Source organism: Embiotoca jacksoni, unplaced genomic scaffold (assembly GCF_022577435.1).
Source record: "Embiotoca jacksoni isolate LCO1_2020_lvr unplaced genomic scaffold, fEmbJac1.0.p SCAF_13, whole genome shotgun sequence".
Classification (NCBI taxonomy): Eukaryota; Metazoa; Chordata; class Actinopteri; family Embiotocidae; genus Embiotoca; species Embiotoca jacksoni.
The window spans coordinates 12,134,373-12,162,064 of NW_027185263.1; the positions used below are offsets into that span (position 1 = coordinate 12,134,373).

General features: G+C 43.5%; 3 protein-coding genes across 3 annotated transcripts in view; 2 read left to right on the forward strand and 1 right to left on the reverse strand.

Annotated features, from left to right (window-relative positions):
* klhl13 (kelch-like family member 13) overlaps positions 1-4,093 on the forward strand; it is a 31,544-nt gene extending 27,451 nt beyond the window's left edge. Inside the window, exon 7 of the mRNA XM_069146562.1 lies at positions 3,020-4,093. Coding sequence (XP_069002663.1) covers positions 3,020-3,507 — 488 coding nt within the window. The 3' untranslated portion in view covers positions 3,508-4,093. The remainder of the gene's footprint in view (positions 1-3,019) is intronic.
* An 11,777-nt stretch (positions 4,094-15,870) lies between these two features.
* LOC138196485 (uncharacterized) lies at positions 15,871-19,158 on the reverse strand. Its single transcript, XM_069146563.1, has 2 exons — positions 19,062-19,158; positions 15,871-18,270 (listed from the first exon to the last, which is right to left on the reverse strand). The coding sequence occupies exon 2, from the start codon at positions 18,264-18,266 to the stop codon at positions 17,541-17,543; it is 726 nt and encodes a 241-aa protein (XP_069002664.1). The 5' UTR covers positions 18,267-18,270; positions 19,062-19,158; the 3' UTR covers positions 15,871-17,540.
* A 3,344-nt stretch (positions 19,159-22,502) lies between these two features.
* LOC138196486 (uncharacterized) lies at positions 22,503-27,188 on the forward strand. Its single transcript, XM_069146564.1, has 2 exons — positions 22,503-23,641; positions 23,766-27,188. The coding sequence occupies exons 1-2, from the start codon at positions 22,924-22,926 to the stop codon at positions 24,734-24,736; spliced, it is 1,689 nt and encodes a 562-aa protein (XP_069002665.1). The 5' UTR covers positions 22,503-22,923; the 3' UTR covers positions 24,737-27,188.
* The last annotated feature ends 504 nt before the right edge of the window (positions 27,189-27,692 follow it).

A 27,692-nucleotide genomic window follows, 5' to 3' on the forward strand; every position in this document is an offset into this window, starting at 1 on the left:
TCTTGCTGAGCGAGGTGACCCGTGCTGGAGTGCAGTTGTGTGTCTTACCCGTCACAGCGCATCACGTCACTTTCTGCGCCCGTGCTGCTGCGCTGTCTGAAGGCGTTCCGTCAGCCGGATGAACCTGACAAATGCACTCAGCCCCGCAGCCCGTCAGCGCTCAAGTGGCGCGGCAGAGTTCAGACACGAGTACTAAACCAGCACGGAGCCGCCTCCGCCGTCTTATCCTTTGGTTTTACGATTCAGATTAGTTTTTTTTATTTTGGTCATTTTTGGTGGTCGTCTCCAATAAAGACTTTTGTGTGTAATTTAGATTTACAGTTGTTGCCGTGACAGCAGCCAGTCTCACAGATGTCTGATTATTTGGATGATTTGTTTGTGATTACAAGGATTTGTTGTATTTACAGCCCGACTGCTGCTGTTTTTTTTTTTTAAGTGTATTATCACAATACACAACAGTATATCTGTGAATATTATATTTTTTTTTACATAAATAATAGGACCTTTCACAGTTGAAAAATCAACAGATATTTCTGCATGACTACATTTTCTGGTTACTTATCAGCCAACATTTCCATTAATGCCAATATATATATGTAATAAGTTCATACTGGCAGACGGCAGCCTGGCTGATTTACTGGTTCAGTTCAAAGCTATCTGCCAGTTGCTAATGCTAATGCTAGGTATTTGTATCTTCTTTTTTTTTTTATCTTGCTACATCATATAAATGGTGTCTTTTACACTTACAGATTTATGCAAATCATACCTCTCACACACTTGACTCGTCTACGCTGAGCATGCATTTAAAAGCGTTTCGGGTCGACGCCGGGCATTGAGATTGGGTCTCAAAAGGGCGGGGATCTGTGAAGTCCGCTTATATCCCGCACGCTTCATCATGTTTGAAATATTGCACGTATTGACAATAATTGCAGCTCTTGCAGCTAATGCGGGTAAAGACCCGAGTGTGAAATCGCACTATTTATGATTAATGCACTGCGGCACATCTCGACCATTTTATTTTGAGTGTGAAATTTACGATCTGCCGAGTGCCGCTGGAAGTTCTCACGGTGGAATGAAAATAAGTCGTTTCCGCTCGCTGCTAATATTCCCCAAAAATAAAACGTGTCGGCTTTTATGCAAGTGATTTCATCGCGCGTCTCAAGCGCTGAAAGTTGATGACCCGTAATGGCTCTTAAGTGTCTGAAATTGAAATTTGCTGTTCACCTCGTAGTGAATAACTTGTCTTTTACCACGGAGAGAAGTGGATAGCGAACGAGGGAGTGATGTAGATCTCGCGCTCCTGCGGGGGACTGATGGACCGAGTTGTCAGGAACTGTTAAAATGAACTTGACGGGACGACTCGCAGAGGATGGTTGTACTCATTGGAGAAATGCAGGTTTCCGAATGTGTCTTCCATGACTAGGGAGCATAAATAAATAAATGAAAACCACTTTATTTTATTTTTTTTTTTGTAACTTGCTTTGAAAAGTGCAAAAGAGTGTGAAAGCTGGAACTCGAGTACTTTCAGTTGCTTTCGTCACCCATGCGGAGCTCCCTGTATGTTAACGTCGATCCATATGTTCCCGGCCGTCCTATAGAAAAGTTGATCAATACGTACTGTAGCTCGGTTGTGTCTTCAGCCGTGTGCAACCTCGAGGGACTTAACATCGGACACGAGCACTAATCGTTACCAGTTGATGCAGGATCTCGAGTCTCGGACCCTCTTAATCATTATTGAGTATTTTTGGAATTTGCTGAGCCCCTTTTTTTTTTTTTTTGTCTCACCTCAGTGTCTATTCTCCGTCATCTCTTCGGGTCCCACGTGTGCCGGCACTGATTCAACCAGGTCACTGGTTTTTACAAGGGGACTCTGCAGTTATTGTTTTTTTTTTTTTTATCTACATGGCAGCACAGGGAAATGTTTGGGAACCGTAAAATATCAGCATATGTTACAGACAAAACAAACGACGACAACAACAACAACAACACACTGTCTATGGAGGACCAAAGGCTTTTAGTCTGTCTTTCTGAGATGGGATCAATTTGGCAAAACCCCATCTGCTCTTAGTGCCTCGCTAATGGCACAGATTGGACATTGAGATACTGGGATACCGATCAGATGTCATTGTATCAAGAAAAGGCCAAAGCCCTTGAACTGGATCAAAATAGCACTAGGAACCCCTGGAGAGGAATTAAAAGGACCCCACTTGGACTCGAGCACTGTTCTTTTGTCAGGATTTAAATAGCCAACTTGCTCAATGGACTGCTTGGATGAAGAAAATGGATAGTCAGGCTATCTTTGAATGTGATCAGTGAAGGAGGTGCAGCACCACAGATCTAAGTCATGGCAGCTGAATAGACAGCTTAGGCCTCCACAATTAAAGCGAGCACACGATCACTGGGCAGCAGCAAAAGAGGGATTCTGCCTCCGTTCGGGGTGCTCCGCAAATCTTCCCCGCATTTGCTCCGAGTCACTCTGCCTAGGGGGGAGGGGTGGGCTGGCTTCCACCCAAATGCATGCTGGGATTGTGTTCCTCTTTATTTTAAGCCTTCCCTGTAGACATGTCCTGTTTTTTGTTTCCCCTCTCCCCCTCCTCCCCACTTTCCTTTAGCTTTTTGTGTCCCGGCGTCTACACTGTTTGTGCGCGTGTTGTGCGCTTTGTACCGAGTGCTCATCATCAGCATTATTTCACAATGTAGAAAAGAGGCCGAACAACTCCTGATATGAAATTAGTTTGAGTGGAGGTTTGAGAAACGAAGATTCACAGGAAGGTGAGATTTCAAAATGTGTGTACACTCTTATTAACTGAAGCAAATGTGACCGTTCCCAGTGTTGCGGCTGGTGCGCCACATGGCCTAGATAAGTGAGAAATGTTGGTTGACACGGGTGAATGAGTCACCGATCCGCCTGATTGACAAATCCACAAAGTGTTTTCCTCCCCCCAAATGATCAGCGTTGAGGCTAACTTGCGCAATTTCTTTTTTGTTTTTGTTTTTTTCCACTCTCTTTTCGCTGCAGGGGGAATCACTCATGACACTTTTCAGAAGGAGCTGATGTGTTTTGACCCAGATGCGGATAAATGGACTCAGAAAGCACCCATGACCACGGTGCGCGGCCTCCACTGCATGTGCACCGTGGGCGACCGTCTTTACGTGATCGGGGGCAATCACTTCCGGGGCACCAGCGACTACGACGACGTGCTCAGCTGCGAATACTACTCCCCCGCCCTCGACTTGTGGACACCTATCGCCGCCATGTTGCGAGGTCAGAGCGACGTCGGCGTTGCCGTGTTTGAGAATAAGATATACGTGGTGGGCGGCTACTCGTGGAACAATCGGTGCATGGTGGAAATAGTACAGAAGTACGACCCCGAGAAAGATGAATGGCACAAAGTTTTTGACTTGCCCGAGTCGCTGGGCGGCATCCGAGCCTGCACACTCACAGTTTTTCCCCCTGAGGATATCACGGGGTCGCCCTCCAGAGAGTCACCCCTCTCAGCACCTTGATGAGTAAAGGGGGGGGAGCCCTGTTTTGCTCATACCCCCGTAACCCCTGACCCCCAGAGCCCCCTCAACAAACACTCCTTATAGACATTGTTTGCACTTCCTCTTCGGACAACATCCGTACTGCATCCCCCAGTATCACCGAATCCACGTCCCCTAAAGCACTCCCCGAGTGATTTAAACCTACGTACCGACATGGTTTGGCAACCTAATTACATGTTAATGTTGCATACTCGGTATATTTTGGCAGGAAATACCTTGACTTGAAAAGTGACTTTGCAAATCAACTTTTCTACCTGATGTCGACAACGTTTTCTTATGTCTCCTTTCTGTTGGTGTTCTACCCTGAGATGTTGACTACCACACTGACTCTCTCTTCTAGTCTATGCCAGGTTAGACGCAGGTGACCCCAGAGAGCAGAAGTCCAGGGACGGACGAGCTCCAAAAACACAAGACGGTTTTTAACTCAGGGGTTGGCCCAGGCCCCATCAATGTCTCTCGTACAGTTTCAGTTCTTTCCTGCTATTGGTATGAAACTGCTAACAAAATCTTTGTTTTCTAAATTTAATAAACATGATTTTGAAATTAATTGAATGTTGTTGTCATTACTGACTACAGCAGACTCGGGCCAATACTCAAAACCCCTCGAACTGGAGGTTGATTAAACAACCTGTAGCGTGTAATACACCCATCAGTCCACTAGAGGACACCGTCAGTGTCATATTTGACTCCGCCTCCGTGTGAAAAGTAAGGTACCAAAAACGTTGCGCTCAGGTTGAGGAAAAGCTCACAGTTTGTGTTGAAATAAGTAATTTCACATAACGTTACCTACGGAGTCTGTTCATTTTATGCAAATATCTTGATTATGTTTCCTAAAAGAAATCCTGGTTTTCACACGTAAAGCCAAGCTCCGTTTAACCATTCCCCTTACGCAGATTTTATCACTTATAGTTCCTCACATAACCTTCCTCTTTGACCTTGGCCATGGATGTGTTTACTTTACTAGGCAAGATAAAACGTAACGTAACCCACACAGGGTTAACAGAATACTCGATATGAAATGGACCGGTGTCTAGATTCGTAAGGGAGCGGTTGTAAGGAGATAACGGCCCCAATAAACAACTGGAGCCGCAGGGATACGTTCAACTGTAATTGTAATAAACTTAAAATAAAGATATTAAACTATTTACTAATCCCCTGTTCAAACTCGCATTCTAGGTTTCCCAACATATGCAATACTTAATGCATTCAAAGTAACAACTGCTTAGCAGCTTGAAAACAACACTGATGAACTTGTTATCAATATAACTTGTGATGACAAAAAAAATGGTCTCTTTAGTGCTAACAGTTCTTTGGATCCAAACATTGAAGTTGATTTCGTGTTGAAGTCGTAACAGTTTTTTCCGTCGGATAAGTCCATCCAGCCAGCCAGCCATCATCTTCCGCTTATCCGGGGTCGGGTCACGGTGGCAGCAGGCCGAGCAGGTTGACCCAGACTTCCCTCTCCCCCGCAACATTTTCCAGCTCATGCTGGGGGATCCCGAGGCGTTCCCAGGCCAGCTGGGAGATTTTATCCCTCCAGCATGTTCTGGGTATTCCCCAAGGTGACGTTCCACGTCCCTAGAGTTGGTCTATGCCGGCGGTGATCGGCTCGCCCGGTCTGCATTGCACCCGACCCCGATGCTTGTTCCTGTGTTTGGTGAGTTCACAGGGTGGCCGCTCCATGTTGTTTCTTCGGCCTGAGCCCGACCGGGCCCCGCGGGCAAAGTCCAGGCCACCAGACGCTCGCCGGCGAGCTCCCCTCCTGGGTCTTTGCTCCAGGAGGGTGCCCCGGTTTCCCTGACCCGGGTGAGGTGACCTCCGACCGGGGCTGCTATTCATCGGGGGTTCTTTTTAAGCCGCTCTTTGTCTGGGCTCTCACCTGAGACCTGTTTGCCTTGGGAGACCCTACCAGGGGCTCATGCCCCGGACAACAGAGCTCCCAGGATCACTGAGCCACTCAAACCCCTCCACTACGTTAACGTGGCGATTCACGGAGGGACAAATAGGTGCAGTCAAGTCAATTTAGTTCAAAAGAGGAGCTCTTTGGTTCAACAACAAAAAAACTAAAAAAAAAAAATCCTGTGTTCAGCTGAAGTATTTCGCCGTCTCGACCGCGCTCGTTCGTTCATGCCGTCTTCACTTCTCTGCCCTGACTGCTGCCTGGAGGGGTGGGACTTAAACCCATCCCCCAATCAGAAACCTGCGTTGCCTAATATAGCCAATGAGAACTACGTTTAGCAAATAGACAACAACAAAGGAAACATCTTATAACCCGCGCAGTTTTACTACTGGGTTACAGTCACACTTACACGATATCCTCTAGTGGACCGATGGGTGTATTGCAAACTTTGGCGTGATAGCAGGCTGTGTTTAGCATACAGATACAGCAGCGTAAAAGTCGTGTTTGGTCTAACGTGTTGGTTTATATTGGTATGCATCCATAGAGATTTCACAGAGCTGTGTTTATGTTGGACGACTAGTAGTAGATTGGTTAGTTTGGATTTACTGTTATTGGATTTCAGTGAAGCCTCTTAACCCTGGTGCAAGATGTGTGGTCATTAATCAGCCGTGAGAGAAGTTGGCTTCCTTTATGTTTGTTTTGTAAACTTCTCCGTGCTCAAACGAAGAAGATCAATCATCCCAAATGAATGGTCATTTTGCTCAACTTAGAAACGGTGTATTCTGCATGGTTGGACATGAACTACGCAGTGCAGGATAACCGCAAACATGAAGCGTTTCTAAATCTACATTTTGTCTCATGAAGGCTCGACCAGTGGTCAGAGCCTTGGTCTACGTGCAGATGTGATGTCGCCTACAGACACACTGATCAGCCTCCCCGGTGACGTAAACATGCCGCTGACCACCGTTAACAGGAAACTGGCACCGGCACCGCTGTCACCTCTCCTCCTGGCGTGGAGACAGACGGTGGTGTCGCCCACAATCTGCCCGCCTGCTCCCGGACGATTAAAGCCTTAATGGCAGCATATGGTGTCAGAGGCGTCTGCTTCACGCTGTTCCCGGGAACAAAAGGTTTGTATAATCATCAGGTGAGTTTGTTCTGGAGCTTAAAATCCTCATCATGTTCTCATTATATCCCATTAATGAGATGCTGTTAGTGGTGCCTCTGATTTCAAACTGTCATGCCTGTTTCTCAGCTTAACACCTCAGCTGTGGGACTGTCATTATGTCAGGTTATTTTACGTAAGATGTTTTGCATTCATGACCTGGATATTTTTGTTTTGGTGCCTTTTTAATGATTCACTTTTCAGGTTGGGACTCCGAAGTGTCTACGGGATCTTTTCTCTTTTACCAATTGGTACAGTTTGCATGTTTTCCTGCTTGTTTTACAGGTCAGTCGTGTTTTTTTTAAGCTTCTTCACATTGTTTTGAGAAGTGCTCTGCTAATGCCTTTGTTGTGACATTCAAAAGCTCTATTTTGTGCAGCAGCTTATTGTTAAGTCGTTTTTGACGGAACAGTTTGCATCATTCTCCCAATTTAAAGAAATAGGCCGTTTGTAATCCTTTAATGGTAAGTCACTGAACAAAGAGAAAAGCAAAAATGTGATGAGCAACGCTTCGGGAAAAGGCAAACATGAGCACAGATAGAAAAAAAAGAGTAGGAATTAAGTGCCACTGTTGCCTGGACATAACACTGTTTTATCATCTACCTGCTGTATTGCCTGAATCTGAGGGCATTGGTGAGAGCTGGAAAAGAAGAGGGAGTGATGCTGCAGTTAGGAAGTAGGAAGACGATACAGAACAGGTCCAGTTAGGCCATAGTATTTATGTCTGTTTAATTTCCTGGGAAAAGGCTGATTATTTTGCCTAAATATCTCCTAAAGGCTGATAACATAATCGGCTTCGTGTCAATTTATGTTGCTCTTACCTAAAAACTAAAAGACTTGGTTGATTTGGGATAAGCAAATTTTGGCTTTTTTTTTTTTTTTGAGGATTTGCTTATTAAATACCATCTTAAAGATATAATATTCCTTAAGATTAATATGTACATTTGTCATATGGCAGACTGTTTCCATACTGTTTCTAGGCGTTTTATTTCTTAGATAATAATAGGTCGGAATCAATGCAGCAGTGCTTTAAGAGAAAGTAAGACATTTTAACTACTCTAGTGGTGTGGCTCTATTTCACTGTGTTGGTCCGCCACTTTAGGTCGTTCCCAAAATATCTCAACATCTTATTGGAAGTATTGTAATGAGAGTTTATGTAGACATTCATGGTCCCCAGAGGATTAATCCAGCTCACTTAAAGAGATCCCCTGACTTTTCCGCTTGTGCTATCAGTATGTTGATATTTTGGGTTTGGAATAAAAAGTCTCTACAGCTACTGCTTTGGATTCCTAGAAAATGTTGTACAGACATTTGTTGTCGCCTGAAAACAACCCTTACCCACGTTGGATATCCCCAAATGTTTCTCCTAGCACCCCGTAACGTTGACTTCTTTTTTTGTTGTTTTAGGAAATATCCTGAAAACTACGATTTGTTGTGAAGTTTGGTGATGGACATGGTTCCCAGAGGATGAATTACAAAACTTTTATCCCCTAACCAGAACAAAATTAGTTTATAACACTGAACCATGGTGACAAACTTACAACCATCGAACCTGCTGCCATCAACATGCCGGTTTTGTTAGCATTTAGCTCAAAGCGTTGGTATGGTGCAGCCTCACAGAGCTGCCAGCATGACTGCAGTCTTGTCATGACTTTAGCATTTTTGTGATCAAATACTTTCATTTGTCAGGTTTTAATTAAGTTGCTGTAACTGATTGCCCCCTTCAAAAATTCAGATGTTATATCCCTTCTTATCATCATATAAAATGACTTGTACCATGCAGGATGGAGGATTTCATCCACCCTCTGCGTCAAGTTCAGCATTGTTCAAGCAGGGAAACCAGACAGAGTTGCATCCTGCTGATTTGTGAGAAGACACTCTGTGCACTGACAATTTAATGCCCTTCAAGAGGAGTTTTGAAATGACTCACAAAAAAAAACCTCAGCATATCCATAATCTCTGTAGCGATGCCGCACATGATGTTCCAGATCCGCTGTGTAATTCCTGCCACATGGTCGCATTGTTTCCTGGTGTGTATGCGAGCCAGTGTCAATATTACATGACGCAAAGCTTTGTGTATCCTCAAGACTGAAGGCTTGGATATTAATGAACAATGTGTCCTCAGCGCTAAAGCAAAGAGAACTGGAGCAAGAAATTACACCCGTTCACCCCTTACCCCCTCCTCCGCCTCTTCCTCCTCCTCCTCCTCCTCCCCTCCTCCGCTTCACTACCTGTGTTTCTCAGTGGATTTCATCACCACTGGAGGCATGTTCACTTGATTCATGGAGCAGATAAAAAGAGGAGCGTGTGGATTATGGGGTCTGACTCTTGACACATGAACACAACACACATTTGTGGCTCGGTGTGTCTCCAGACGACTCCTCCTCTCATCTCATCCCAGCCAGAAAATGACCTAGATTCTCCAGGCTGCTGGATGTGTTTACATACACAGAACACTGATGACATTGTCAGTCAGAGAGCATCACTCTCAGCAGCGAGGATGCTTTTACTGTAACCAAAGCTCCCATCCACCTCCCATCACGATGAAATAGTCTGCAGAGCCACGGATCCCCGCTGTCCTCCTACTGCATGCATGATGGTGTTAATGGCTATTGATCCTTCAGGCTGGCAGACAGCCAAGATATCCTGATGTTACTCCTGCTAAATATATTTATTTTTGCACTGAATCACAAGCAGCCCTCCGTTATTAGACACCACAAAGGTTTTAGGTCTGAAAAAAGGTTTACATCTCTCTTCTCTCCCCAGTCATGAATATTAAAAAAAAAAAAGGTCAAGTCCTTGCTCTCCTCCTGAGCTCTCTATCCTCCGTGACTGTGTCCTGAATAATCTGTCCCTGATTCATCTCTTGTTCCAGAGCTTGTTCCTGCCCCGGCTGTATTTTTTTTTTTTTTAATTTAAAGCCGAGGTGGGAGGGGTAGAACTAATTGGGATTTGTTTTGTTCAACATCTGGCCACGCATCAGCCCTAGATTTTTGTTTACGCCTCAGTTATATCTCAAAGCGCTGTGTGCACAGATTTCACTTGTGTATCTTCATACTGTGCTAGATTAAAGGACACACAACTTTGCCGGGCAGAAAGCTCCTCATTTCTTTCTCTATTAAATCTGTTATCCAGCGCCTGGCCTAAATACAGGACACGATGTGCACAAAACTACCTCTCTGCCATCTTGTATTGAAAAATTCCTCTTTCATAGCTGTTGTGTTGTTGCAGTGACGCTGATTAAGAAGTGGTTTTTTTTTAACTTATCTGTGTTCAGTTTGCATGTTTTCCCACTTTTTCATGCAAGTTTCCTCCAACTGCTCAAAGTGGATTGGAGACTTGATAGACGGGAAGCCTGTCTAAAGTGTCTCTCTACATTCAACCCGATGCATGCTGGGATATGCTCCAATGCCCCCCTGACAATGAAAAGGAGGAAGGTAAAGAATATAAATCAGTATAAGCACAGACAGAACGATGCTGTTTGCACACAGAGAGACATAAACTGTGAGATTCTTCTTTGAGGCTACAAAAACACGATGTTTTTTAATATGCAGACAATTATCACAAATCACAAATATGCCGTAAGTAAAGTAAGAGCCACTTCCTGCGGACCAGCTGAGAAGAGCAGGGAACTGGAACAGTTCGGCCGCTGTGGGAAAACTGCTTGACTTCAGAGGGTTAAATACAGCTCCGGCTTCACTTCCCTCCAGGTTTCCTACGGTGTTGGAGATTCAGCTGACTGCACCTGATCTTAAATTGAAGCTTTTTACAAACTCGGTTTAAGCAAGTTACTGGTCAAACATTTAAAGCATATTTATGAAGCTGACATGCTGATTGTAAAAATGTAGGAACTTTTTTCTTTCACAGGTAACCAGCTGGTTGGAGAAAATGAGATGATGTTGGAAAATAAGCCTAAAAAATATCAGCTTGAGTTGTTGTATTTTATGTATTAATATTTATAAGACATATTTTAATTTGAAAGGTCTACTCTAAAAAACGATCAATTATTTGGCATTATAATAAATGAAAATATCCTCAAATGAGGGGCTGCAAATCATATGATCATCATAGCACAATGCTATAACATTTTGTATCCCAATGATGAAATGTTCCCTCATGCTCTTGAAATACATTTGCAACACTGCTCAATTTCTTTATTCATGTAGTGATTGATGTCACAAAAATATTTGTATTATTTTCTTCTTGTTCATTGTAAGCCTTTAACTCTACACAGAGATCTGCTATTTGTTAAGCAGCAGCTTTAGTTATTGCGCAAAGAATAACTGTCTTTCTATTGGAAAACAATCTGGAGCATAAAAAAGTTAAAAAAAAAAAAAGACAAAGAAACAAATCCTAAGAGATCAGATACTAGTGATGGAAGAAGCACTCAGATCGTGTGCAATGCAAAATAATATAAAAAGGGCTGCAATCAACATCCTTCTAAAATATTAACACTCAATCAAAAATAAAAGTACTCATGCTGTAGAAAAATGCCCCCTGTGATCAGATTAAGTGGTTCTAGTTTAGTCCACATGTTCCCAACTGAGAAGTCGGGCCCTTTCAGAGGGTCACAATAAATCTGAAGGTGATCATAGAGAACAAAGAAAAAACAAATAGACTGTTTGGATCAGTTAATGAGTTATTGGAATGAAGCTGGAGCTAAAACGTGACTGGACTATGCAACTATAAACACGGAATAAATCAGTCTATTCCAATATGTTGTATTAGGTTGTTTTGTTTTTTTATATATATATATATATATATATATATATATAAAATCTTAATCTACAAAGTAATTACACACTATATGTCTAATAAATGTGGTTTAGTAAAACGCCCAATAATACCTTGTGAATTGTGGTGAAATATTTGTCTAAAGTAACAGAAAATGGAAATACTGATGTCTAAAATGTAACTAAGGATTGTACTTAAAAAATACATCAATGAAATAAATGTTGGCGTTTCTGAAAGAAAACGTTGCAATCTGCAAACACTTTTCTCACCTTTGTGTGTGTGTGTCTTGTGGCACAGTGACATGTCTGCAGTTCCATCAGAATCTCGACACCGACAAACTGGAGTGAGTCTGTTGTTCTCTGATGAAAAGGAAAATGTCATGATTCCTAGCCTGTAAGTGACGTGAAGGGTGAAAGAGCAGGTGTGTGTGCGGGTGTGTGTGAGACAGTGCTGATGCCTAAGTGACTGATAACTCTCCGCTCCAAGCTGAGCTCAGTTTCAACCTCCTCAGCTCTGTCCTGTATAATGCCAGGTTGCCATGGTTACCCTCGCTCTTCATACAAGGAAATGTTGGGGGGGGGGGGGGGGGTAAAAAAAAAAAGGGAAAGATTTTCTCCTCCTCTCCTTTATGACACGCTCTTGTGAAGCTATCCTGGGGAGTTGAGAGCAGAGTACTGACCTGGCTGTCGAGCAGTGAATGGAATTTTTTGCGAGAGGAAGCGGTGATGGAGAGCAGACATTCAGCTGCCTCTTCCAACACAAACTCCTCTCCTCAAACTCCCCTGCAATGTACAACTGTGGCTGAGCTGATTACCTCTGCAAACTCATTTTCATCCTTATTAGAACAACTAATTTCCATTTCCACCACATTATCTCTGAGTGCATGCCAGAGTTGCCTTTAATCTCTCCAGCGCTCTTTGCAATAATGACCTCTAGTGGTTCCTGTGAAAACAAACAAAAGAAGCTCTGACTCGCACACACACTGGACCTGTTTGTAAAAGATGTCTGGATGAAGAAAGATGTCACACTTTTGTTTTTGTTTTCACGATGATGCCAAAAGAAGAATCTAACAAACGCTCTGCAGCATTAACATAAACCCCGATCATCCTGCGAGTGACATCAGACTTACACTTGGAGACAGAAGTTAATCTTTTTATTTACAGAGTCGTGGTTTGAGCCAAGACAGACAGACCCAGGAGTAAACAGGATGAGACACCCGCAGGCGGGGGATCAGTTTCTACAACCACCCACTAAGACCCAGAGTTTCCTGTATGAGGGCCTCTGCATGTCCCAGGGTCCCCTTGTAAAAAGCTGTTTTTAACGCTCAACTAAACTGCACCTCATTTAGCAGGAAGGTTTTTGATTGACATCCTTTCATTTGTCTTTATTGTACTGTCGGCAAAATATTTAAAAAACTAAAGACATGAAGACCTTTCTACATTGAAATACGAACCAGCATGCATTCTGGCACTGAGTATAGAGGACGGTCCAGTTCCAGTAATGGGCACTGATGGATGTCTGACCTACTTTGAACATTTTATGCCCTGTACAAGCTGACCCCAGCGGGAAGAGGAAGCAGCCATTAGTGGATTACTAATAATAAAAAGCAGTGTTAATTTTTCCCATTGCCAAATGCAAATTAATTTTTCATGAATAATGAATTGCATGAAATTGAATGACAGTTTTCAATAGGTGCCAGTATAACATTATGAGCTAAATATAATATTACAACCTACAATTACTTTCATAGCAGAAAAGCCCTTTAAAGCTACATGCTGCAGCCATGAAAATACAAGCAGTAAGATCTAGACATGAAATAATCTGTCTTTATTCAGTGTGATATCGTACACAACACAGGAGGTGGACACATTTTTTTTTACAATTATTTAATTTTGAAAAAGCTGCAACAAAAAAAGGGTTAAACTCGGCAATCATGTGTTATTTTTCAGCTCCCTTATATTCAAATCTTCATGTTTCTGAAGGTTATCTACTTGAGTAATTCTTCTTCGTTGTCATTTCAGTTTGCTGAAATGATATTTAAACTGACACATTCAATATTTTTGCAGAATGATGAATGACACAATGAAAACAGCTGCCTGACATATCCAGAAACAACACTGACGAAGATGATGATAGTGAACCTGAACAGTGAGGCTGCGAAACAATGAGATGAAGGAGGCTAAAATGCTCCACAGAGCTGCACAGGCAAGTGATATTTCACCTTTTATTACACTTTTGATCCAATACAAAAACAATAAATTAGAATAGCCTTAATTAAAGGACATAAATGCTTCTCCCATCTTTACATTTTGCAGTATAGTTTTCACTGGCGCACCTGCAGACCTGTTTTGCATCATCACTTTTCCTTCTGTAATTGACACTGGGCTTAACATGGTCCGTTTTTGTGGACATGATTATTATTATTATGCTCCTTTTGTGTTCATGTCCTTTTCTGTCCTTTAGTGCAGGCAGGCCTCCTCTCTCAGGTTTAAATGTGACCAGCAGAGGGCAATAAGTTAAAACTTCTTCTCCAAGCCTGCAGACAGTTAACACAGTTCTGTAAAGGGTGCTTTTATTTTGTTGCATTGTCACACTGTGACTATCTGCTCTATTAAGATCCATTTATACCTGATGTAGAAAATCCTCCCAGATGCTGAAAAACACAGATAAAAGTCCTGGATTACTTAATACACCTTTAAAATGTCACATCCGCTGCAGGGCCAAAGTGCCATTTTCATGTTTGGTAGAGCTCATTCAGTGAGTCAGTTTTATAACACAGTCTGTTTATTTGTCATTAGCAACAGAACATAATGCAACACCTGCAGGTAAAATCCAAAACCTCGCAAACAAATGAAAATATGTCAAACATCAGTTCATAGACTACACAAATACTGTCATTGTTAGTCATGCAGTTACGCTAACAGGGGCAGCAGAAGGAGGAAGACACAAAGTATTTCCAGACTGAATACCATAAAAAATCAGGCTGATTCACTGCTTTATATGTAACTTCTTCACCACAAAAGTAAAATGAGTCACCAAAAGACTGAGTGATTCAACACGACCCGTGTCCAGCGAGTAATGTGTCAGCACGTATCCTGCTGCTGATCTCAATGCAAAATTCACCTGCAGTTTCACAATTTGTCATACCCGAGATTCATCAGTGCTGTTAACATAGCTTTCTTTTTCACTTAATGATGCTGAAAATGAAAAACTGTTCCTGCTCCTACACACATTCTGCACCGCACCTCTTTTTTTTCTTTTTTCTTTTTTTTTACAGACAATCCCCCACATTTATTCCCTCTGACATCAAAACCTGTTCAGAGAGACACTCTGTCTGCCTCGGTGCTGTAGTCCAGCAGTGAAAAAATGTTGGGATTTTTGCACTGCAAAGCTTGGGAGAGCCATCAGGAGCCCAAAATATGCAGACAGAAAGCAGCATTGGCAAATGGTGAACGGGTGATATAAGAGGAGATGTGTTCTGTGCCAGATGTCCATTAAATATAATTTATAGATGCATATATTTATTCAGTTTATTTGCTCACATTTTTAGATCAAAACAATTCTAACACATTTTCCTCACATGACAATCTCACATTTCATTCAAGTGATATTCTTACTAAGAAAAAATATATAGAAGCAAAGCAAAGCTGCCGGAATTTGAAAAGTATTCTCAATATTGAAAATCAATTACCACTGAAGTTAAAGCATTGAAATATATTATATTGAAAGGGGGAAATGCAGGTTTTGCTGTATTCAGGATTCGCAAATTCAAAACTTCATGTAAGGTCAAAAAATGTAGTTGTTCTGATTTGATTTGAGAATTTCAGACACTAAAATTCAAGATCAAAAACTTGAACTTGAATATTTGACAATACGGATAACAAATTCACTACTAATGGAGTCGATCGACGTGCTGTCCCTCTGTCACTCGTGATCCAAGAAAAAAAAGTTTAGGTCAGCCACTGGAAACTTTAATTTTCTGTCTAAATTTGTGAAAAACAACCAATTAAATCAGGTTTTTGACACAAATTTTAGAGAGGAGAATTCAAGCCACATAAATTCACATTCATGTTTTCAAATGAAAACATTTCAGTGCAGCAAGTTTAGTGGGACTGAAATTTAATTGCTCAGTAGTGGTTCAACCTTCAGTTGCTTTTTGATTTAAATCATAGACATTTTGTACTTGCATATCAGGAGATGATGGAGATCTCTTGAAGAGGAACCGGTGGCTTTTTGCCAAGCCTCCTCCAAATTTTCTTTGCAATCATGTAACTCTTAGGTCTTATATTGACGTTATCTACTTTTCATTCTTATTATCAAAGAGCTCAGAAGCTTTAAACTCCAAGGACAGCTGCAGAGGTGATGTAACCACTTCATACTTCTTTCAGCTGTATGACTGGACATGGTGCTCATTGAGAACTTTTTAACTTTGTGTAATACGGGGAGATTTTAATGTCTTCACAATTCAGTATCAAAACACATTCAGTTTCTAAAAAGAAGTTTATTTCCAAAAGGCAAACCACGTACACTTAGAAATACAATATTTTTCTTCTCTTAAGTACATGTTGTTGTGTTCTGCTGTCATCGAGCACAGCATGACGACTCTATGACTGGTTGTGGTTTTGTCCAATTCTCCATTTGCTTTAAGTATAAACATCTTGGTCTGTTTAAAACGGTCTGCTGCCAACAAATGCACGCTCCTGTTTTTGCATTTCATCACTGACCCATTCAGGCAAAGATTTCCCTCCCAGTTTGAGAGAGACTGTTATATGTGTCATAAAAGAAGCATCTTGAGGCCATTTCAGCCACTAAAATGAACAGTCTGTTGTGTCTCCAAATTACAGCTGTTAGATGACTTCCATACAGCACTGTGCGATGTAAGTTGTGCAGTTGGAATAAGAGAGACGCCAGGAGCAGTGGAACAACTGCGTGACAGCAGCCAAAGCAAAAAGGAATTATAACATTGCTGCGAGACATGCAGATGGAGGCTTGAACATGAGATAAACTGGGAGGATTAAAATATTGGACTTTCTTCTCTCTCTCTCTCTCACATCATGGCAGAAAAAAAAAAAAAAAGAAGCCTGGAGCTTCTCACCAGCCCAATGCTGCATGACTGCAAAAAGTCTCAGCCGGGTTGAGACGAACATCGCACAATCCGTATCCGCTGAAAAGACTGTTGTGTGACAGCTGGAAAAACAGCGCTGAACACTGTTGCTCATCCAGTTCACTGACACAACTTCCGACATTAAGGCAGATGGAAAAACACACCCTTGCAACAGCTGCGACACATTTTATACACACTGATGCAATAGAAACTACAAGGCAACGTTTTACTTTTTAATTTAAGTTTAATAGTTACACTTTTTAACAGATGCTGCAGCTCCAGTCTGAACAGTCAGTTCACCCTCTTTATCAAACGAACCAAATAATGTTCATAAATACAATAGAATACAGAATATCAGTCACTTTTATTCCCCGAATGCCACTAACAATCCAGTCACACTTTAAATACATAACACAACACAACTCTCAGAATTTCAAAGAAAACATTTAGTTTATAACACATTGTATTTCATAGTCAAAAACTGCTACCAAGTCCATTGTAATTTCCAGTGTATTTTATAAAGGTAAAGGTTTTCTGCAAAAAAAAAAATCCCTAATTTAAGTTAAGTTAAATCGTGAGGGGGAAACATCTTTTACTTCCTAAAGATAAGTAATAAACAATGAGTTACTGGTGTTTTTGAAAGCTTTATCCTGCTAACTACTCATATTTGACTCTACTGTGAGCATGATGCACATGCTGGGCTGTTCCTTGCAGTCCCAACAGCAAATTTTTGACCTGCAAGAACGCCCTAATTAAGATTATTTTATAACATTCATATTTCCTGATTGTTTGTCCTCTGAGTTTAATTTAGAAAAAAAACACAGCAATATTTTTTTATTCCGCTGGGTATCAAATCATAGATGTGGGAATTTTGGGAAGTTTTCACAATAGATTTGAGAAATGAACATAACCAGTCAGATACATTTATGTGAGGTGTCGAACCCTGTTTCCTCCTGTTTTAAAACAGCCTCTTGGTGCAGAGAAAACCTCAGATATTTGAATGCTGTCGCAGTTCATTAACTGCGACAAAAAGCTGAAGACTCTTTTGGGACAGAGTCTCACTGAGCGTCCAGTCTTGCAGTCTTGTCCGTTCACCGTGTCTCCACTGTGTTGTGCATCGAGATGCTGGCCTCCTGCTTCCTCTGCCTCTTGTGCCTCCATAGCAGGACGGCCAGCAAGAGGAGCAGCAGGAAGCCCAGCGCTCCCCCGATGATCCCTGCAGTCAGAGGCAGGGTGTTGTCCCTCGGCTTGTACGTCATACAGGACCCATCACTGTCTCCAGCTTCATTCACAGCAAACACACAGACTTCCGCTTTATGGACTATGTCGCCGAGTGCGCCGCTCCTAAGATGCCCCGTGAACCTCTGCCTTTCTTGCCCTCCGACTGTCACAATATAGGATGTGACGTGTGAATAAGGTGCACACCACTTGAGTACAACCTCCGACCCGTTCCAAGACACTGACTTCATGAAGGGCGATTCTGGAACCACATTACGTAGAGTGAACCCTGGACACAAGCAGCCAGTGGAGGCAGCCAGGACAGCGCAGGGTGCCTGCCCTTCAAAACAGGGATTGTAGTTGCACCGCTGGATGGTCTGTCCATCTGGAAACGCTCCCACGGGCATTTCCTGGGTGACTGTATCGTCATAGTAATCCGGTGGTGGCGTCTCAAAGTCCTCTGTCGAAAACCCACTTGGTGTGAGTGTCTTCATGGGATCCATCGCTGTGGCATGTGATGTAGGCAGGGGACAGTAACCTCTGATGAAAACCAGACATACGATCACAAGGGGAAAAGGAAGGTCCCTCATGGCGGCCATCGAGCTGGGGATCATGAAAAGAAAAATTCCATCAGTAAATTTGAAAATCTGTTTTTGTGCAGAGGAATGAAGCGTGTCAGCCCCTTGGGTTACCAACTATGTCTAGATTCACCGAATCAGTTTCTTTTGGTCTCGTATGAAAGAGCCTGAATAAGGACATAATGTTATTTCTCCCCTGATTCTGCGTCTTTTAGCGATTATAGACTGCAGAGGGGAGGACTATGTGGAATGAAATAAAAGACTTAAATACGGGCCTAGTTTCCATTGGAAAAAAAAAACAACTACTTCACGAGGAAGCATCAACTTTTCACTACACCAAAACAACAAAATATTGACTTTTAAGCAGTTGAAATGTCTTATTCTGTGGTGTTTGTCAATGAGTTACGCTGTTGTATAAACAACTGCTTGGAATAATCCTCATTAGTTATGTTTTGGAGGTTCTCTAATTCAACATTCCAGGCGGTATTGCACAACAGGTCCAAATGCCTGCACACCCAAGACACAGCACAGCCTTGTCAGCTGGATCCAGTTACAGGAAAGCTGCCCACATGTGCAATTTACAAGAATTCACAAAAATATAACTGAAATATGCTGTGGTCATCACGAATGGAGAAATAACAATGTAGCCCATTCAAAACTCTCCTCAGACAAGACTGTGTTTAAATGCATTGAAAACTGAGCGGGAGCCCCCATTGAATACTAATTTAAGTGCTCTTTGTTCTTACCACAGCTACCGTGCCTTCAACACTGAAACTGTGGAAGAAAGTAAAAGATTTGAACTTACCTGTTGCTTACAGAAGTTTGTATTCTTTATCTGAACGTGTTCGAGCTCCTTTCTCCTCGTCTTTCCTCCACTTGCTCCTTCTCTTGCTTTCTCCCTCACTTATATGTTCCCCATCTGCTCAACAATCACCTCCTTCTTTCTGCCCTCCCACAGTCCTCCCTTCTTCCTGACCCTTCTGCACCAGCTCCACCTCCCTCCTTGCTAAACGGTTAAGCTATGTGAGTGACTGTGCACGCTATTACTGTTACACCATTACTACTTAATTCTGATTAAGTCAACCGCATGAATTCTTGTTGCATGCTTTCAGAGCAGGTTATTCAGAGCGTGTCTCTCGTTAATGAGCACTTGTTTTCCTTTTAGGGGCAAAGGGAAATTAAATAGGATTGGAAATTCTTTGTGTAGGGGCCTTGATTCATTGAAACTTTGTCATCGCTGACATGCATCAACGTGCAACAACCAATCCCATCTTTGTGTAGCCACCGTAACCTCTCACCTAAATAAAGTAGATGGCTACACCTGAAACACTGCTGTGAAACTGAAAGAGCTGAGGAAGAAAGATCCTAACTGAACTTGTTCTGGAAATCATTTTGTAATGTATGAGACTGTATCAAGCTGATACCTAAAAAAAAAAAACAGAAATGAATTCAAATATGATAATATTATATGGCAAAATAGCAGGTAGTGGTACTCATCAGGTCCCATTTAAGAGATCTGAATGAGATGCTTTGTTCGTGTGAAAATGAAACTTCATGTGCCAGCTGTTGCTTTAAATCCAGATGCTCATCGCATCTCCACGCTGTCAAAAAATGACCACAATTAGCCGGCATTGTCCTGTAGCTGAAAAATTCTGACAAAGCCAGCTCAAAACTGACTTGACACACTGAGTCACTCAATCTTATTCCTGATAAAGTACGCAAATATATTGTTCTTGCCCTACGTGTAATTCAGTAGAAACCAATGTCGACAAACACAACCTCATGAATACCTCAAATTTCATTTTGTTAGTTTCTTTCCTGCGTGTGCGTCCATCAGTGGGTGTACGAATGTGTTTTGGATGCACTGTAAGTACATACATGGGAGAGTGTGGGTGTGTAAGTGTGAAGGAGATGCATATATTTGCATACAGGATGTGTGTGGGTAATACCATGTATACATATGTATTGTGTGATCCAAGCTGGGTTTATGTATTATCTTTCAAACTAATACTGCTAAACACATCTGTTTTTGCATTATTTCATAATAATTGTGTTTATTTCAGCTGTTGCAGAGTGAGTCAGGAGTGGGATTGAAAGGACTTCATTCCCAATAAGGCCACAAAGAAGCTGAGACACAAACTTGTCTGTATAATATTATAATAAGATAGCTGAAGAAGCGGTTTACTGGCAGTGGTGAAGTCACACAGTAAGAACTCTTTCTATGGAAGTGACACAATTTCAGGCGGCAGATGGTAAGTGTTAGATAGGTTGTTACATAAGTCCACAATGCATTGCTTCTAGTTAACCACAGACGACGTCAGTTTTTCCCTAACCACTGCGGCTGGCTGGGCTGGGACTGTTTTCCTCATCAGAAATGACTTCATAAGGAATACATTATTTTTATTTATGAATTGGAAGCCGCCCAGTTGAATACCACCAGGTCCTTTTATAGCAGGACCAGAACATCTTCTGAAGTTTGTAAGAATTAAATAAGTATGCCAATTTATTGGCTGAATGATGCTGCCCACATTATTTCCACATATTATGGTCATGTAAATCATTGTTGTGATTTTTCATACAACTACAGGGGAAAACAACAATAACTTGCAGTTGCAGCCTCAGCCCACAGTCTTTCTGTATGAGGCGAAGGACTATTATTACCAGGCCGATTCATTTCATCTCTAAAACATCCAGCCTTCTTACTGTTAAATACAAGCAGAGATGAGGCACACATTTTCCATAATAATGTGATGAATTTATCAGGTGCAACTCAGCGAACAGTGCAGCTCGTGATTTATCTAATCTTTGTGAAAAAGAAAGAATTAGGTGATGGGTAAAACTCAAGTGTTTTCATGTTAGTGAGGACATTAATTCTGATGATTAATGTAGAGGCGCTGACCTCAGTATCATTCATTATTTAAGGAGTCTTCAGTTCAGTCCATAAAGGCTGCAAAGTAATTATAAGCAACGCAGGACTATATCGTGAATAAAGCAGATCTGGTCCATATCTTTCGTGTAACTGTAGCTGCTTGACATTTAATTAGTTTTCATGATGGACTGCACTGACAATGAAACGGGTCATCTGCGCAGTATCAGAAAGTTAAATGATGACTTTGGCCGGTTTCCCAAATCAAGAGGGCCGCAGCGTTTAAGACGCAGTCTGCAGCAGCCTGTGGAGGACAGACGATGTTCTCTTTTCCACATTTACAGTCTGTGTAACCAAGAGGTCGGTGACATGCGGGTATTTTAGACTCTGAACCCTGACACTATCATTTAAAAGTCGCTTCTTTTTTTTTTCTCTCTCTCTCTCTCTCTCAAATGGCTGCTGCACTGCCGCACTGCCGCGAAGGCATGGAGCATTTTTCACCCCGAAAGTGACCTACAGGCTGACAGGCAGCGCGCATATGACGTAGCCTGTACCCTCGTGGTTCTTTAATAAACGATTTGGTAGACATTGATTTAGACTTGTATAAAAGATACGAGCAACATATATGTAGGCTATATGGAACCAATCAACGGCACATCATTTATTTATTGCAATGTCCTGTAAATAGGCTACATTTTACTTTTGTATAGGCCTATTTATTGTTGGATTAAACCATCATTCAATTGAATCTTTATTCAATATGGAAAAAAATAAAATAAATTTAGGCTACTGTTATTTCCAAGTTTCAAAGGCTCATACCTTCACATCCTTCCTTCTAAAACGCGAATCAACTGAACTGTGTAATATTTGATATATTCGATGAGCATTGAAGTAATAAAAAATATTGTTTTTTTACATTTCGCACAGCTGTGCCAGCCACAGAAAAGATGAGACTAGATTTTGTTTAAATAGCGGTAGTTCAGAATAGTTCGTATAGATGGAGAGAAGAAAGGAGGAAAGTGGAGGTTTACAAAGAACAGATCAGATTGAATTGAAAATACACGTCTTGGTATGCAGAAGATAATATAAATACCTTTATTCAAAGAGTCGTATGTGCTGTGGAAGTGTTTTAGGCTATGTTGTGTAGGCTATATATTGTAGGCCTATGTTTAAAGGCATTAACTAGGTTATTAAATAGGATATTTTTGATAACGTTTGGTAACATTATAAAAGGAAAAGGAAGCCCACCTTCGTCTGACTTCTTAAACTCGCCTGTCGCGGGACGAGACTCCCTTCAAGTCAAAGCTCAGGGTGAAATGACCATGACGTCAGGCTGCTTGGTTGACGTCATAACTGCGCGACGGGCCTCTGCGTGCAGCACAGTGCAGCTCTGCAGACAGAAAGGCTGGAAATGGGTGAGTCGCTGTTGAGGGCCATTTATTATGATTATTATTTATTTTATCAAAGTCTTTGAAGAATAACTCGCTTGTTTAACGAACGCATTTAAAGGCTGTCGGCACATTTGTCCTGCAGAGTCACGTGAGTTTGCGGGAAGACGTCTTTAACCGCCCGGGTTTTTTTTTTTGGTTAGCTTTAAAGCTAACGGGCGCAGCGAGGACTCGACCACATTGTTTGTGTCCGGGTCGCCTGTTAAAACAGCTAATTAGGCAGATGTGATCGGTGACAGTCAACCTCCCCCCCCCATCCTCCTCCTCCTCCTCCTCCTCCTCCATTTATTACAGCAGCAACACCCGTCCAGTTCAACCCAGTTCGTTTGAATCGTGGCCTGTTTACAGTAGCAGCGCACGCGTCATGACTTCCCGGAGGACAGGCTACGCTGGCAGCATGGAGTCCTCTCCATCAAACAGCGGCAGCGGCTCGGTCCTCAGCGGAAACCGTAAACAGAGTATCATTAACATCCCGGACAGGACCGGGCCGGAGTCCTGCTACGAGCGCAAGGCCGACAAAGGCGGATACGGAGCCGCGCAGGGCGGCGTGACCGTGACGTCGCTGAAGTCGCGACTCGCCCCGACCATCCAGACCGCCATGTCCGCCGCGGTGGACACGCTCCTCGGCGAAGTGGCGCTCGTGCTCAACGAGACCCAGCAGGAGCTGCTGCACAAGGAGCAGGAGAACGAGCGGCTCAAGGTGCGCCTGGAGGTGTCGGAGAGGGAGCTGAAGACTCTGCAGGAGTGTCTGTGCAGCGCGCAGAAGCTCATCGATCAGCTCCAGATCTCCTACTCGGGCCCTCAGACGGTCAGCCAGTCCGTCTTCGCCCCGTCGCTGTCTTCCATGGCGTCGATGACGTCGGGCCTGGACCGGGACCACCAGAACCCCAGGAGCGTGAACGGGTCGGGCGTGGACTTGGGCCTCGGCGGCCCCGTGGACGAATCGCTTCACGGGTTTGAACCTCGGGACGACTACAAAATGTGTCAGCTTTCAATCCAGCCCGACGGCTCCGTGACCAACCACGCTCTGGACTCCTTCACGTCCAACACGTCTCACATGTGCTCCGACACCAGCCGACCAGGTAAACGCGCCGCGCATGCGCCCGTCGTGTTTCCTTTTTTTTTTTTTTTTTTGCACAAAGTTTACAAAGCGTCGACTCGACGTCTCCCGTTAACCGTCGCCGCTTATCCTTGTTTTGTCCGTAGATGAGCGGCAGCCTCAGGGACCGGGCGGAGCGCCGAGGTTCGAGATCAAAGAGGAGCAGGGACCGATTTCGGGCTCCGGTCAGGTCGGCAGGAAGGAGCCCGGGCTGCGCGACGACAGCAGAGTCGGGGACGCGGAGCGATCGTCCCACAACGTGGGGGACCTCGGCTACGGCCCGGTCGGAGGGGACGGAGGCTCCCAGCGCGCTTTTACTCACCCGCTGCGCCACCAGAGGCCGGTGCGCGAGTGCAGCGGTGCCTTGCAGCAGGGCGCACTTGACGCACAGAAACCGCTGGCCAGGACTTCTGGAGCAGGGAGAGGCGACGGCGTTTCGCCGGGCCGGGCCGAGGACTCGGCGGGGCCGTCGGCCCCCGACCCGGCGGGGGAGCCCCCGGGAGATCGGCCCCACCACTGCCTGGAGTGCGGCAAGACCTTCCGCCTGATCTCCAGCCTGAAGAAGCACATCCGCATCCACACGGGGGAGAAGCCCTACCCGTGCGGCGTCTGCGGCCGCCGCTTCCGCGAGTCCGGGGCGCTGAAAACCCACCTGCGCATCCACACGGGCGAGAAGCCGTACTCCTGCTCCGAGTGCGGCAACTGCTTCCGCCACCTGGACGGCCTGCGCAAACACCGGCGCACGCACACGGGCGAGAAGCCCTACGTGTGCGCCATCTGCGGCAAGCGCCTGAGCCGGCTGCAGCACCTCAAACACCACCAGCTCATCCACACCGGGGAGAGGCCGTGCTGCTGCCCCTTCTGCAACCGCAGCTTCAAAGAGCCCGCGGCGCTGCGCAAACACATCCGGACGCACCGGGAGGAAGGCGGCCACATGGGAATCGGCGCCAGCGACGACACGGACCCAGACGCCATGGACGACATTAACAACCTCCACCCGGCAGCTCCGTCTCCTCAGATGAGGTTCGGGGAGTGGGGTGCCGAGGAGGACGACAGCTCGGTCGTGGACTGCGTGTAGGGGATGATTTGAAGGTTGTTTGTTTTGGTTTTTTTTTTTAGCATGAAAACGCACCCCGGGTGATAAACGTGGAGCGAGGCGTTTGTGTAGTTTCTCAACACGATGGACATCATCGGGTCATCTTTGATCAATGCTGTTACAGTAAAGAATCGGGCTACATATCACCCTGGCCTCTGAGTTTAGTTTATATTGGACATTTTCCTGTTTTAAATGTAAAAATACGTTTTAAATTTTCCACTGTACATTCTTCAACAGAGAGGTTTTTTTTTTTGTCTCCTGAGATTTATTGAGCAGCAGCAGCAGGGTTGTTCTTGGCCCAGCGAGTTTTCTGGTTTGCCAACTCTCCTGCAGTAAGTTGGTCAGTAGTGGACGTGAGCTCAAAGGTGCCTTGAACACGCAGTCAAACATCGACGGAGTCGCTGCTGCTGCTGTTCCACCGTTCCTACCTTTCGATTTCAGTCGAGACGAGACGGGTACGATTCCGGTCGCGACTTTCTGAAAGCTTGCAGTTAATAGAAATGGATGCGCAGTGCTGGCTCATGCTTCATGTACGGGACAAACCACACGCACTGTGTAACTGGGTATTTTTGAATCTTGATTCAAGTGAAGTGGTCATCTTTGAGCATGCTCCGCAGGTGCTGTCTCACCCGATGGATATATCTTACCAAATCTACGGAAAAAAAGGCCGACGACATTAGCGTCGTCATTCTCATGAATATGATCTGAAACGGTAAATTTAACTTTGTTAAAACGTTTGATCAAGTTTGCTGAACGTAAATGCATCTTTTAAGATTAGGAAACTAAAACGCGTAAACTGTGGTGGTTTTTATAGCCACCATCGGTCTGCTATCACGCTCTTGGTATTTTGTTGATATATGTGCGAGTGGCGAACAAACTGAACACTTCCGATGTCATTTAGAAAAGTTCTGCCCCGATTTTTATGTTTTGTTTTGTATCCGGATCCTGTGTGCAGGTGTTACAGCACTGTAGAAAACCTGTGGTCAGCCTGAGCCCGGGTCTCTCATTTAGAAGAGGAGGTCATTGATATCAATACACCTTAAAGACAGAGACGCAGAACAGCCTGTTCGTGGTAGAGCTCCAGAGAAGCTCAAGAAAGTAAAACAATGTTCAGATAGCTACAAAAGTTTTGTAGGACTGCAGATAAAACACACGGAAAAGTGTCAAATATGGGACATTTAAAAAAAAATCTAGGAGTATCTCAAAGATGAATGTTTACGATTGTTATTAATGGCATCAATGTCGCCACTGTTTTCAAGTTCTAAATCATGACTATAAAAATACCATAAAGAGCACGAGTTGACCAAAATCAAAAGAAATATTTGATCTCCGTTTACACCGTTTGCGTGTTTGTCTTTATGAACCACGAGCCGGTTGTACTCCTCCGCTGACGCCTCGTCTCTCCTTTTCACTCTGCAGAGCGTCATCATCGGTCACACGCTTGTAACGTGTTCCAGCTGAAGTTCAGATATCCTCATTTGAAGAAGTCAGTACATGCATTTGTTTGTTCACCAAAACATGCAGGATTATTTAGCTGGCATCAGGATGCACCCACATCAAAGCTTTAACACTCTTTTATTGTCTCTCTCTCGGACCACATCTTGACATTCCTTTTTTTTTTTTTTTTTTTTTTTTTTTTTTTTTTAAGCTGCTACTCGACGTCCAGAAAGCCTTTCCCCTTCTGGACTTGTGCTCTTGTTACCACCCAGTTACTGGCAATTATTAGCAGACAGACTTCGGTGCTTGCATGTGCGTATCTGTTCCTCCGCTGCATGGCAACACCGCCTCCCAGACGTCTCTGTATATAAATAACAATGTCAGGTGTTTTTTTTTTTTGTTGGTTAAATAAGGGTTAACATTTGTGAAAAAGTTAATGTGCAAAATAATAAAGTAACGTGCTTTGAAACCATTAGTATGCTAACATACAATGTAAATATATATATTTATAATCTAATTACAATTCTTCCCGGTGCTCTGATGTTGAAGCCACTCATGCGTCAGGGTTAGCAGCAGAGCATTACTCCTCTCAGCCTTTTGAGCTCGACTGTCCGGTGTTGTTTAACACGTATACTAGTATAACGATGTCCATGTAACTATTCTATGTACATTTACAACTGTAGGTCCTTTTAAAACAACAACACTTAAACTGTAAAATATCTGTCACTGTGTACACCCAGAAAAACGATTGCCAAGGTAGTCTTCGCCCCCCAGATAATCATATATATTTTTTTTTTTATATGACACAGGGGGGGCCTCTGCATGTAGGTTTGAACTGAAATGGCATTATTCCTCAAGAAGTCCACGTTATATGTGAAATGAATTACTTTTTTTTTTAATGTTCAAACCCCTATCCCCGCCACCCCCCCCCCCCCCAACATCACATTCATCCTGTTACCTACTGTAAATGTTACTATATTAAAGGGCCTTGTTTATACTTCTCTTCTTCCTCGTTGTCGTTTATTTAACATGGAGTATTAAGAAGAAAAAGGATGAGTTCGTAGTGGAGTTTTGTCTGCGTTAAGCTGCAATGACGACACAAACTGGAACAACTTTTGTTGAGCCCGAGTTTAAAATACGACCGCACTAAAACGATGTTACCACCTGGACGAGCAGCGTTCACCCCCGCATGTTTCATTTCATTGTATCGTGGCAAGGGAAGAAGAAAAAAAAAAAAAAAAAAACCCGCATGAACCCCCGGAGGAGAGTTTCCACTCCGACTGGAGCGTCGCCAGACAGATCGGTGGTCACGCCCCGAGACGGATCCCAAATAACACCTTGCTCTCCTCCCGCAGTGCCGAGTAACGACGAACGGGTTCACACACACACACACACACACACACACACACACACACACAGAGTGTCCGCCGGTGCCGTGACAGACGGTGACTGGAAAACGCGTGGATTCATGTTGTTACACCCGTAACTCTGGTGTCACGTG